The sequence below is a fragment of the Anomaloglossus baeobatrachus genome, chromosome 11, assembly GCF_048569485.1.
Source record: "Anomaloglossus baeobatrachus isolate aAnoBae1 chromosome 11, aAnoBae1.hap1, whole genome shotgun sequence".
Lineage (NCBI taxonomy): Eukaryota > Metazoa > Chordata > Amphibia > Anura > Aromobatidae > Anomaloglossus > Anomaloglossus baeobatrachus.
Window position 1 is genome coordinate 190,442,922 of NC_134363.1, and position 14,021 is coordinate 190,456,942.

General features: G+C 55.8%; 1 protein-coding gene across 2 annotated transcripts in view; it reads right to left on the reverse strand.

The window, feature by feature from the left end:
• KIRREL3 (kirre like nephrin family adhesion molecule 3) overlaps positions 1 to 14,021 on the reverse strand; it is a 1,021,297-nt gene that overhangs the window by 289,579 nt on the left and 717,697 nt on the right. For both annotated transcript variants that reach the window (XM_075328418.1, XM_075328420.1), the window contains exons 3-4: positions 8,247 to 8,396; positions 7,729 to 7,878 (exon numbers count right to left, since the gene is read on the reverse strand). In XM_075328418.1, coding sequence (XP_075184533.1) covers positions 7,729 to 7,878; positions 8,247 to 8,396 — 300 coding nt within the window. The remainder of the gene's footprint in view (positions 1 to 7,728; positions 7,879 to 8,246; positions 8,397 to 14,021) is intronic.

Sequence of the window (14,021 nt, forward strand, 5' to 3'; positions counted from 1 at the left end):
ACAACCGCCCGGTCCTGCAGGTCAGCACCCGGGGGTTGTCAGATGGATCTTCCCTGGATCGGAGGGATTTCTGTAACCACAGGTGGAGAATCTGAGGAGACTCACAGATGCTGGAGCCAGCGATCCCTAATGGAGAGGAGCTGCAGTATAAAGCATGCAGCAGGGGCACGTCTACCCCACTCTCCACCAGGCCATGCAGCCGCTAGTCACTGATCCAACCTGTCCTAATGGATTGCAGCTGCAGTGTAAAGTAAGGAGAAAAACAAAGTGGAAGCCGGAGTCTTTGATGAGGCAGAATATGGATATCAGGATCCCGCTGACTCCAGCAGACAATGCCGCTGAGCTGGAGGCCGGCGCCGAGGCGTCTGCATGGGGAAGTACCCAGCGGGTGTCTGTGGCTGCAAATGTGGGCTCCCCCAGCAATGCTCTGTGTGCAGCTCCCGCGGAGGCTGGTGGTACAGAACAGCAGAGGATGCACACGGTGAGCGGCCGTTATCCATACTGCAGCTCCGCTGCTATGACAGCTGCAGTACCAAGAATGGCCACAACACTGTGCGGTGCTGTGCAGTGCCTGCCCTGTACATCGGCGGCCAGAGCCGCACACAGCTGATTGTTAGAGGGGCTGGGGGGTCAAACCCCACCGTACTGCTGACCTCGCCGAAGGGTAGACCATCAATATACAAGTCCTTAAGATCAGGTCGTCTGTGTTAGTGGAGATTGTAAGGAGCAGAGAAGATCTGTGGGGTCTTCAGATGCCAGGATATGAAGGACACGGTAATGCCAGCTGCCCCTCGGACGGTGATCTGTGGCCCTACCATATAATGCTCTCTGGTATCATCCGTGGAGCCCTTCCTGCCCCCTGCGCTCTCCCTCCGCCTTATGCCCCCTCTGCTTGCCCTCCGCCTCGCGCTTGCCCTCCATCTCGCGTCCTCTGTGCTTGCCCTCCCCCTGTGCCCTCCACCTCGCGCCCTTCGCACTTGCCCTCCACCTCGCGCCCCTCGCACTTGCCCTCCACCTCGCGCCCCTCGCACTTGCCCTCCACCTCGCGCTCCTCGCACTTGCCCTCCACCTCGCGCTCCTCGCACTTGCCATACTCCACCTCGCGCCCCTCGCCCTCCGCCTCGCGCCCCCTGCGCTCACCCTCCGCCTTGCGCCCCTTGCGCTCGCCCTCCACCTCGCGCCCCTCGCATTTGCCCTTCACCTCGCGCCCCTCGCACTTGCCCTACGCCACCTCGCACCCTTCGCACTTGCCCTACGCCACCTCGCGCCCCTCGCACTTGCCCTACGCCACCTCGCGCCCCCTGCGCTCACCTTCCGCCTTGCGCCCCTTGCGCTCGCCCTCCACCTCACGCCCCTTGCGCTCGCCCTCCACCTCGCGCCCCTTGCGCTCGCCCTCCACCTCGCGCCCCTTGCGCGCGCCCTCCACCTTGCGCCCCTCGCGCGCGCCCTCCACCTTGCGCCCCTCGCACTTGCCCTCCACCTCGCGCACCCTGCACTCGCCCTCCACCTCGCGCCCCCTGCACTTGCCCTCCACCTCACGCCCCTCGCACTTGCCCTCCACCTCGCGCCCCTCGCACTTGCCCTCCACCTCGCGCCCCTCGCACTTGCCCTCCACCTCGCGCCCCTCGCACTTGCCCTACGCCACCTCGCACCCCTCGCACTTGCCCTACGCCACCTCGCGCCCCTCGCACTTGCCCTCCACCTCGCGCCCCTCGCACTTGCCCTCCACCTCGCGCACCCTGCACTCGCCCTCCACCTCGCGCCCCCTGCACTTGCCCTCCACCTCGCGCCCCTCGCACTTGCCCTCCACCTCGCGCCCCTCGCACTTGCCCTCCACCTCGCGCCCCTCGCACTTGCCCTCCACCTCGCGCCCCTCGCACTTGCCCTCCACCTCGCGCCCCTCGCACTTGCCCTCCACCTCGCGCACCCTGCACTCGCCCTCCACCTCGCGCCCCCTGCACTTGCCCTCCACCTCACGCCCCTCGCACTTGCCCTCCACCTCGCGCCCCTCGCACTTGCCCTCCACCTCGCGCCCCTCGCACTTGCCCTCCACCTCGCGCCCCTCGCACTTGCCCTCCACCTCGCGCACCCTGCCGTGGTTCATCCAGGCTCCGCTGATCCTAATAATGCCGCCGTCCCCCCGGACCGCTCTCGCTGGCGACGTGATGCCTCCATTGATTGATCATTGTCAGTGTAATCTTCAGCTCATGAAGCCGCCGGTCCCAGGTGCCTCCAGGTACAAGAGCGCGAGTGATTATTCCTGAGGCCGGAGAAGCCTCGCGCACTCAGCACGGAGCTCGCACTTACCCCGGCCTTGCCCTTGTCAAGCCATTGTAGTCGTCTCTGTACAAGTAGCATTGATTTACTGTCTGCGAGTACAAAGCTTTCCCACCGCTGCTCCCATTCCAGAGGTCAGCCAGCAATTTACAGATGCTATGGCGCACCTGACCTCCCGCAGTAACCCTTTCTGGGATGGACCGCGGCACCGGGTACATGGCGGGGGCAGAGAATGGCACATGGCGGCCGCACGCAGGTAAGAGAACAGCCGGGACTGGAAGGAGAACAGAGACCAGCGGAGATGAACAGAAGACCCCGCAATGTCAGATATGGACCCCGGATTGATACATAAACCAGGAAATCACCCGAACTCCAGCACCGATGGGCACTGCGACGAGCCGTAATGTAGAGGACACCACCCCGCACCGCCTCACGAGAAAACGGTCACCGGCAGCTCTATAGAGAGGTCTCTGGGCGGCGTTAAATACCCCAATTATCTGCCTCATAGCTGCACTTCACATCCATCTCTTTGGTTATCTCGTATCCATCATCGTTCCATCCGTCCCTCCATCTTACATTCTTCTCTCCCTTTATCGGTGGGTTATCAGTTTCTCCATCCTCCTGTCCCTCCCTCCGTCTTCTCTCCCTTTATCGGTGGGTTATCAGTTTCTCCATCCTCCTGTCCATCCCTCCGTCTTCTCTCCCTTTATTGATCGGTTATCAGTTTCTCCATCCTCCTGTCTCTCCCTCCGTCTTCTCTCCCTTTATCGGTGGGTTATCAGTTTCTCCATCCTCCTGTCCCTCCCTCCGTCTTCTCTCCCTTTATCGGTGGGTTATCAGTTTCTCCATCCTCCTGTCCCTCCCTCCGTCTTCTCTCCCTTTATCGGTGGGTTATCAGTTTCCCCATCCTCCTGTCCCTCCCTCCATCTTACATTCTTCTCTCCCTTTATCGGTGGGTTATCAGTTTCTCCATCCTCCTGTCCCTCCCTCCATCTTCTATCCCTTTATCGGTGGTTATCAGTTTCTCCATCCTCCTGTCCCTCCCTCTATCTTCTCTCCCTTTATCGGTGGGTTATCAGTTTCCCCATCCTCCTGTCCCTCCCTCCATCTTCTCTCCCTTTATCGGTGGTTATCAGTTTCTCCATCCTCCTGTCCCTCCCTCCATCTTCTCTCCCTTTATCGGTGGTTATCAGTTTCTCCATCCTCCTGTCCATCCCTCCGTCTTCTCTCCCTTTATTGATCGGTTATCAGTTTCTCCATCCTCCTGTCCCTCCCTCCATCTTCTCACCCTTTATCGGTGGGTTATCAGTTTCTCCATCCTCCTGTCCCTCCCTCCATCTTCTCTCCCTTTATCGGTGGGTTATCAGTTTCTCCATCCTCCTGTCCCTCCCTCCATCTTCTCTCCCTTTATCGGTGGGTTATCAGTTTCCCCATCCTCCTGTCCCTCCCTCCGTCTTCTCTCCCTTTATCGGTGGTTATCAGTTTCTCCATCCTCCTGTCCCTCCCTCCATCTTCTCTCCCTTTATTGATCGGTTATCAGTTTCTCCATCCTCCTGTCCCTCCCTCCATCTTCTCTCCCTTTATCGGTGGGTTATCAGTTTCTCCATCCTCCTGTCCCTCCCTCCATCTTCTCTCCCTTTATCGGTGGGTTATCAGTTTCTCCATCCTCCTGTCCCTCCCTCTATCTTCTCTCCCTTTATTGATCGGTTATCAGTTTCCCCATCCTCCTGTCTCTCCCTCCATATCCTCTAGCTTTATTGATCGGTTATCAGTTTCCCCATCCTCCTGTCCCTCCCTCCATCTTCTCTCCCTTTATTGATCGGTTATCAGTTTCTCCATCCTCCTGTCCCTCCCTCCATCTTCTCTCCCTTTATTGATCGGTTATCAGTTTCTCCATCCTCCTGTCCCTCCCTCCATATCCTCTAGCTTTATTGATCGGTTATCAGTTTCTCCATCCTCCTGTCCCTCCCTCCGTCTTCTCTCCCTTTATTGATCGGTTATCAGTTTGTCCATCCTCCTGTCCCTCCCTCCGTCTTCTCTCCCTTTATTGATCGGTTATCAGTTCCCCATCCTCCTGTCCCTCCCTCCATCTTCTCTCCCTTTATCGGTGGGTTATCAGTTTCTCCATCCTCCTGTCCCTCCCTCCGTCTTCTCTCCCTTTATCGGTGGGTTATCAGTTTCTCCATCCTCCTGTCCATCCCTCCGTCTTCTCTCCCTTTATTGATCGGTTATCAGTTTCTCCATCCTCCTGTCCCTCCCTCCATATCCTCTAGCTTTATTGATCGGTTATCAGTTTCTCCATCCTCCTGTCCCTCCCTCCATATCCTCTAGCTTTATTGATCGGTTATCAGTTTCTCCATCCTCCTGTCCCTCCCTCCATATCCTCTAGCTTTATTGATCGGTTATCAGTTTGTCCATCCTCCTGTCCCTCCCTCCGTCTTCTCTCCCTTTATTGATCGGTTATCAGTTTGTCCATCCTCCTGTCCCTCCCTCCGTCTTCTCTCCCTTTATTGATCGGTTATCAGTTCCCCATCCTCCTGTCCCTCTCTCCGTCTTCTCTCCCTTTATCGGTGGGTTATCAGTTTCCCCATCCTCCTGTCCCTCCCTCCGTCTTCTCTCCCTTTATCGGTGGGTTATCAGTTTCTCCATCCTCCTGTCCCTCCCTCCGTCTTCTCTCCCTTTATTGATCGGTTATCAGTTCCCCATCCTCCTGTCCCTCCCTCCGTCTTCTCTCCCTTTATCGGTGGGTTATCAGTTTCTCCATCCTCCTGTCCCTCCCTCCGTCTTCTCTCCCTTTATTGATCGGTTATCAGTTTCTCCATCCTCCTGTCCCTCCCTCCATATCCTCTAGCTTTATTGATCGGTTATCAGTTTCTCCATCCTCCTGTCCCTCCCTCCATATCCTCTAGCTTTATTGATCGGTTATCAGTTTCTCCATCCTCCTGTCCCTCCCTCCGTCTTCTCTCCCTTTATTGATCGGTTATCAGTTTCTCCATCCTCCTGTCCCTCCCTCCATCTTCTCTCCCTTTATTGATCGGTTATCAGTTTCTCCATCCTCCTGTCCCTCCCTTCGTCTTCTCTCCCTTTATTGATCGGTTATCAGTTTGTCCATCCTCCTGTCCCTCCCTCCGTCTTCTCTCCCTTTATTGATCGGTTATCAGTTTCTCCATCCTCCTGTCCCTCCCTCCGTCTTCTCTCCCTTTATTGATCGGTTATCAGTTTCTCCATCCTCCTGTCCCTCCCTCCGTCTTCTCTCCCTTTATTGATCGGTTATCAGTTTCTCCATCCTCCTGTCCCTCCCTCCGTCTTCTCTCCCTTTATTGATCGGTTATCAGTTTCTCCATCCTCCTGATGGTTCCAGGCTGGAGATTTCCCTGGTCATGGTCCGCTCCTCCCGGGAGGGACGTCTAATGTCACCTCTATTGTGTGTGAGGCTCCAATAGACGCGGAGCACTCATTAGAGGTGGGCATGATGAGCAGGACCCCCGGTGAGCCTCCCATGGTGGGCTGCACACATTCTGACGATGCTGGCGGATACAGGGTCTCCTCCGCTCGGCGGCTCCCCCTCCCCCCACCTCTCTCGCTTTGATCTGCAGACTCTCTTAAAACCCCAGCGATTCAGCCAAAAATGTTTACCTCGCATTTCTCCTGGAATCCGTCATGTTTGACTTTCTCCAAACTGTTTAATTAACATCACGGCGTATTGAAACCTCTAATGAGCTGCGCTGCCTCGGAAATCACCCAATCATCGCGCCTCAATCAATTCCTTTCCAGCTCTTATCAACTCATCACGGTTGTTTTTTAGGCTTAACGCGGCGCAGTCTTTAAAGTCACAATTTACATAATGAGGTGCGACGGTTCTAGTCACCGGCGATGTGACGAATCTGCATCCTCTCCACAGAGATAAATATTCCCTCTCATCGCGGGGATCCACTCCGCGTCCTGTAAGTGGCCGGTGAATATCCTGCAGATTAGGGCCATTTATACGCTCTCATATCCGCCGCTCACAGCCCCCAAATGGCGTCCTATTCTGGAATAGCTGAGGCCGTATCACTAGGGGCGCAGAACGAATCTGGCACTATATCCCCCGGGGACCGGACTACGCCATGTGCACTGTGCAATCAGCGGCGTAACTGGAAGCTCATGAGCCCCGATGCCAAAGCTCCAACGAGGCCCCGATGCAAAAGCTCCAACGAGGCCCCAAGGCAAAAGCTCCAACGGGGCCCCAATAAAAAAGCTCCAACGGGGCCCCAATAAAAAAGCTCCAACGGGGCCCCAAGGCAAAAGCTCCAACGGGGCCCCAAGGCAAAAGCTCCAACGGGGGTCCCAATAAAAAAGCTCCAACGAGGCCCAAAGGAAAAAGCTCCAACGAGGCCCAAGGCAAAAGCTCCAACGAGCCCCAAGGCAAAAGCTCCAACGAGCCCCAAGGCAAAAGCTCCAACGAGCCCCCGATGGCAAAAGCTCCAACGAGCCCCCGATGGCAAAAGCTCCAACGAGCCCCCGATGGCAAAAGCTCCAACGAGCCCCCGATGGCAAAAGCTCCAACGAGCCCCCGATGGCAAAAGCTCCAACGAGCCCCCGATGGCAAAAGCTCCAACGAGCCCCCGATGGCAAAAGCTCCAACGAGCCCCCGATGGCAAAAGCTCCAACGAGCCCCCGATGGCAAAAGCTCCAACGAGCCCCCGATGGCAAAAGCTCCAACGAGCCCCCGATGGCAAAAGCTCCAACGAGCCCCCAATGGCAAAAGCTCCAACGAGCCCCCAATGGCAAAAGCTCCAACGAGCCCCCGATGCAAAAGCGCCAACGAGGCCCCGATGGCAAAAGCGCCAACAAGGTCCCGATGGCAAAAGCGCCAACGAGGCCCCGAGGCAAAAGCTCCAACGGGGCCCCGAGGCAAAAGCTCCAACGGGGCCCCGAGGCAAAAGCTCCAACGGGGCCCCGAGGCAAAAGCTCCAACGGGGCCCCGAGGCAAAAGCTCCAACGGGGCCCCGAGGCAAAAGCTCCAACGGGGCCCCGAGGCAAAAGCTCCAACGAGCCCCAAGGCAAAAGCTCCAACGGGGCCCCGAGGCAAAAGCTCCAACGGGGCCCCGAGGCAAAAGCTCCAACGGGGCCCCGAGGCAAAAGCTCCAACGGGGCCCCGAGGCAAAAGCTCCAACGGGGCCCCGAGGCAAAAGCTCCAACGGGGCCCCGAGGCAAAAGCTCCAACGGGGCCCCGAGGCAAAAGCTTCAATAGCACTGGTCTTTTCTTATAAGCCAAAGGTGCTTTCTGGGCCCCTGAGGCTTCAGAGCCCGGGTGTGATTGCAGCCCCTGTACAACCTGTAGTTACACCCCTGTAGAAAATCAGTGTAATCTGCTATCACAGGTAGCGGGGGCACCTCCAGCTCCGCCAACCTCAGCCACATTAATATGCCTTACATGAACTGTATAAAAGTAAGAAGGAAGTCACTTACCCAGGACGGTGAGCCGGGCCGGCCGGGATCGGATGGCGGCTTGTATCGCCTGACATTCATACAAGGCGTCGTCCTGGAGCTCTGCCCGCTGAATCTTAAGGTGATGTTCTCCAGACGAGTGGTCGCCCTCTACAGAGTATCGGGGGTAGCCTGAACCAGACACAAGGGTGATGGAGCATTAGACAATGAATAAGAAGCTACACCAACATGTCCCTGAAACCACCACTCCGGACCCCCCAACCAGCCTTCTAACAGATGTAACCCAATTCCAGGGCTAGATAAGACCCCATCTACTCTGCGGAGTCCTGGGCACCTCACAATAACACTATTAGGGGGGATCTCAGGGACAAGACCCCGGGTTAGGGCTGAGCTGATTACAGGGGTCTCCTGAACACCACAGATTGGGGGTGTATAATTCAGACTGATACATTTTTATCTTTTAGAGTATAATAATGTGAATAATCTCCACTGTGCGTCATTCCATGGAAATGACATTGTAAGTGATGGAGGTCACCTACCAGACAGGTCTCTCCCGACTCCTAGCGCCAGGCCGTCTTTGACCCAGAGCACGACGCCGTGGTACCCGGGGATGGCACACGGTAAGCTCACCGGCCGGCCAGCCACCACCACCTGGTCCTGCGGCTGTTGTGTGAAGGAAGAGGATTGACCTGAGGAGAGAGGAGATACCGAGCGTTATCACAAAACACGATGACGTCTCTAATATCACACAAGCAAATATTCTATATAATGAGGCCAAAAGATCTGCGGCCTCCTCTGCTCCAACACCACAAGGCGGGCGTCACGAGAGACACCACAGGCCCCGAAACCCACCACAAGGCCAGAGTTTGCAGCTTTTCCCTACGGTGCGAATACTGCAATGTCCACCTGAGAAAGGAGGCGCTCCCAGCACGGGGCTGGCGGGAGCGTGACAGCACCTCATAGGGGGCTTGTCCGGCGCCCCTCAGTAATTTAGGCTCATCCTGTTCCGGTCAGATAGATACGAGGCACCGGTCTGGACACCCCGATGTCTTCTCGCTGCGCACGATCCGGGCACCGCTGGAGCGCATGTTCCCATAATGTGCACTTATTATTATCCCCTTATAACTTTACTTTATATTGTTTCTGGACGGCTTGTAAAAAAAAAAACACCAAAAACCTGGACAGAATATTATTTACAGACACATTGGAAAACCGCAATGAATCAATCTGATATAAGTGATCGCAGTCTACAGCCCAAAATCCAGAGAGGAGACATCAGCCGCAGCAAGATAGGGAGAGGTCACAATAATCTGTACACGTTGCCTCAGATTTCCCCCCAAAAAAATATCAGACGCCTTCCTTTTTTTAATGGACGGCAAAAAAGTGTCCAATTTTTCCAAACTGTCCTGGAATTTGTGAAGGGTGGACAGCTCAGGTCATCCCCCGGTGGTCCTCCTGTGGGGCAGAGAGGAGCCTAATGTCACCATTTCTTCTCCATCCCTGTGCCTCGGCAGATGTGCACATATTCCACCTGCATATAAAGGCGCAGCTCGGGACGACGCCCTAGACAACCCCCTGGACGACCCTCAGGACGGCGCCCTGGACGACCCTCGGGACGGCGCCCTGGACGACCCTCGGGACGACCCTCGGGACGGCGCCCTGGACGACCCTCGGGACGGCGCCCTGGAAGACCCTCGGGACGGCGCCCTGGACGACCCTCGGGACGGCGCCCTGGACGACCCTCGGGACGGCGCCCTGGACGACCCTCGGGACGGCGCCCTGGACGACCCTCGGGACGGCGCCCTGGACGACCCTCGGGACGAGGCCCTGGACGACCCTCGGGACGGCGCCCTGGACGACCCTCGGGACGGCGCCCTGGACGACCCTCGGGACGGCGCCCTGGACGACCCTCGGGACGGCGCCCTGGACGACCCTCGGGACGGCGCCCTGGACGACCCTCGGGACGGCGCCCTGGAAGACCCTCGGGACGGCGCCCTGGAAGACCCTCGGGACGGCGCCCTGGAAGACCCTCGGGACGAGGCCCTGGACGACCCTCGGGACGGCGCCCTGGACGACCCTCGGGACGGCGCCCTGGACGACCCTCGGGACGGCGCCCTGGAAGACCCTCGGGACGAGGCCCTGGACGACCCTCGGGACGGCGCCCTGGACGACCCTCGGGACGACGCCCTGGACGACCCTCGGGACGACGCCCTGGACGACCCTCGGGATGACCCTCAGGACGACCCTCGGGACGATGCCCTGGACGACCCTCAGGACGACCCTCAGGACGACCCTCGGGACGATGCCCTGGACGACCCTCGGGACGACGCCCTGGATGATGCGCTGGATGACCCTCGGGATGATGCCCCGGGCGACCCTCGGGATGATGCCCCGGGCGACCCTGGATGCTGCATTCAAATCTCTAATCTAATAAATTAAAAATGAACGAAAACAGTAAGGCCTTTTTTTGCATAAACCGCATCATCTACAATCGCTCAGAACAGACGTATTACTCTCCTAAATTCATGAAAGGTGGCTATTAGTGATCGCGGCTATTCGCTCGGTGACCCTCAGATGCACGACACTGCGCAGCGCGGCTTAATCACAGGTTTGCTCTGGAAGGATTACTGCAGAATTGATTGTTTCTTGCTTGAGATTATTGAGGTGCGAGGTTTGTGCGTCGTCCGCCTCGAGTGTTTAACTCCGGCCTCTCGCCTCCACCTCTGATTGAGGCGTCTCCTGGATGAAGAGGCAGCGAGACCCCTGTGTGATGTGAGACGCCGCTCCTACAATCACACAATTATTGATTAACCCGGAGGAAGCAATGGTCAACAGATGTAGCATCCCCTAGAGATGAGACTGGCATGTATCATCACCTAGAGATGAGACCGGCATGTATCATCACCTACAGAGGAGTCCAGCATGCATCATCACCTACAGAGGAGTCCAGCATGTATCATCACCTACAGAGGAGTCCAGCATGTATCATCACCTACAGAGGAGTCCAGCATGTATCATCACCTACAGAGGAGTCCAGCATGTATCATCCCCTAGAGATGAGACCGGCATGTATCATCACCTACAGAGGAGTCCAGCATGTATCATCCCCTAGAGATGAGACCGGCATGTATCATCCCCTACAGAGGAGTCCAGCATGTATCATCCCCTACAGAGGAGTCCAGCATGTATCATCCCCTACAGAGGAGTCCGGCATGTATCATCCCCTACAGAGGAGTCCAGCATGTATCATCACCTACAGAGGAGTCCAGCATGTATCATCCCCTACAGAGGAGTCCAGCATGTATCATCCCCTACAGAGGAGTCCAGCATGTATCATCCCCTAGAGATGAGACCGGCATGTATCATCACCTACAGAGGAGTCCAGCATGTATCATCCCCTAGAGATGAGACCGGCATGTATCATCCCCTACAGAGGAGTCCAGCATGTATCATCCCCTACAGAGGAGTCCAGCATGTATCATCCCCTAGAGATGAGACCGGCATGTATCATCACCTACAGAGGAGTCCAGCATGTATCATCCCCTAGAGATGAGACCGGCATGTATCATCCCCTACAGAGGAGTCCAGCATGTATCATCCCCTACAGAGGAGTCCAGCATGTATCATCCCCTACAGAGGAGTCCGGCATGTATCATCCCCTACAGAGGAGTCCAGCATGTATCATCCCCTACAGAAGAGTCCAGCATGTATCATCCCCTACAGAGGAGTCCAGCATGTATCATCCCCTACAGAAGAGTCCGGCATGTATCATCCCCTACAGAGGAGTCCAGCATGTATCATCCCCTACAGAGGAGTCCAGCATGTATCATCCCCTAGAGATGAGACCGGCATGTATCATCACCTAGAGATGAGACCGGCATGTATCATCACCTACAGAGGAGTCCAGCATGTATCATCCCCTAGAGATGAGACCGGCATGTATCACCTACAGAGGAGTCCAGCATGTATCATCACCTAGAGAGGAGTCCAGCATGTATCATCCCCTACAGAGGAGTCCAGCATGTATCATCCCCTACAGAGGAGTCCAGCATGTATCATCACCTACAGAGGAGTCCAGCATGTATCATCCCCTAGAGATGAGACCGGCATGTATCATCCCCTACAGAGGAGTCCAGCATGTATCATCACCTACAGAGGAGTCCAGCATGTATCATCCCCTACAGAGGAGTCCAGCATGTATCATCACCTACAGAGGAGTCCAGCATGTATCATCCCCTACAGAGGAGTCCAGCATGTATCATCACCTACAGATGAGTCCAGCATGTATCATCCCCTACAGATGAGTCCAGCACGTATCATCCCCTACAGAGGAGTCCAGCACGTATCATCCCCTACAGAGGAGTCCAGCATGTATCATCCCCTACAGAGGAGTCCAGCATGTATCATCACCTACAGAGGAGTCCAGCATGTATCATCCCCTAGAGATGAGACCGGCATGTATCATCCCCTACAGAGGAGTCCAGCATGTATCATCACCTACAGAGGAGTCCAGCATGTATCATCCCCTACAGAGGAGTCCAGCATGTATCATCACCTACAGAGGAGTCCAGCATGTATCATCCCCTACAGAGGAGTCCAGCATGTATCATCACCTACAGATGAGTCCAGCATGTATCATCCCCTACAGATGAGTCCAGCACGTATCATCCCCTACAGAGGAGTCCAGCACGTATCATCCCCTACAGAGGAGTCCAGCATGTATCATCCCCTACAGAGGAGTCCAGCATGTATCATCACCTACAGAGGAGTCCAGCATGTATCATCCCCTACAGAGGAGTCCAGCATGTATCATCCCCTACAGAGGAGTCCAGCATGTATCATCACCTACAGAGGAGTCCAGCATGTATCATCCCCTACAGAGGAGTCCAGCATGTATCATCCCCTACAGAGGAGTCCAGCATGTATCATCCCCTACAGAGGAGTCCAGCATGTATCATCCCCTAGAGATGAGTCCGGCATGTATCATCCCCTACAGAGGAGTCCAGCATGTATCATCCCCTACAGAGGAGTCCAGCATGTATCATCCCCTACAGAGGAGTCCAGCATGTATCATCACCTACAGAGGAGTCCAGCATGTATCATCACCTAGAGATGAGACCGACATGCATCATCACCTACAGAGGAGTCCAGCATGCATCATCCCCTACAGAGGAGTCCAGCATGTCCAGCATGTATCATCCCCTAGAGATGAGACCGGCATGTATCATCCCCTACAGAGGAGTCCAGCATGTATCATCCCCTACAGAGGAGTCCAGCATGTATCATCCCCTACAGAGGAGTCCAGCATGTATCATCACCTAGAGATGAGACCGGCATGCATCATCACCTACAGAGGAGTCCAGCATGTATCATCCCCTACAGAGGAGTCCAGCATGCATCATCCCCTACAGAGGAGTCCAGCATGTATCATCACCTAGAGATGAGACCGGCATGCATCATCACCTACAGAGGAGTCCAGCATGCATCATCCCCTACAGAGGAGTCCAGCATGTATCATCACCTACAGAGGAGTCCAGCATGCATCATCCCCTACAGAGGAGTCCAGCATGTATCATCACCTACAGAGGAGTCCAGCATGCATCATCCCCTACAGAGGAGTCCAGCATGTATCATCCCCTACAGAGGAGTCCAGCATGTATCATCCCCTACAGAGGAGTCCAGCATGTATCATCCCCTACAGAGGAGTCCAGCATGTATCATCACCTAGAGATGAGACCGGCATGCATCATCACCTACAGAGGAGTCCAGCATGGATCATCCCCTACAGAGGAGTCCAGCATGTATCATCACCTAGAGATGAGACCGGCATGCATCATCACCTACAGAGGAGTCCAGCATGCATCATCCCCTACAGAGGAGTCCAGCATGTATCATCCCCTACAGAGGAGTCCAGCATGTATCATCACCTACAGAGGAGTCCAGCATGTATCATCACCTAGAGATGAGACCGACATGTATCATCACCTACAGAGGAGTCCAGCATGTATCATCCCCTACAGAGGAGTCCAGCATGTATCATCACTTACAGAGGAGTCCAGCATGCATCATCCCCTACAGAGGAGTCCAGCATGTATCATCCCCTACAGAGGAGTCCAGCATGCATCATCCCCTACAGAGGAGTCCGGCATGTATCATCACCTAGAGAGGAGTCCGGCATGTATCATCCCCTACAGAGGAGTCCAGCATGTATCATCCCCTACAGAGGAGTCCAGCATGCATCATCCCCTACAGAGGAGTCCAGCATGCATCATCCCCTACAGAGGAGTCCGGCATGTATCATCACCTAGAGAGGA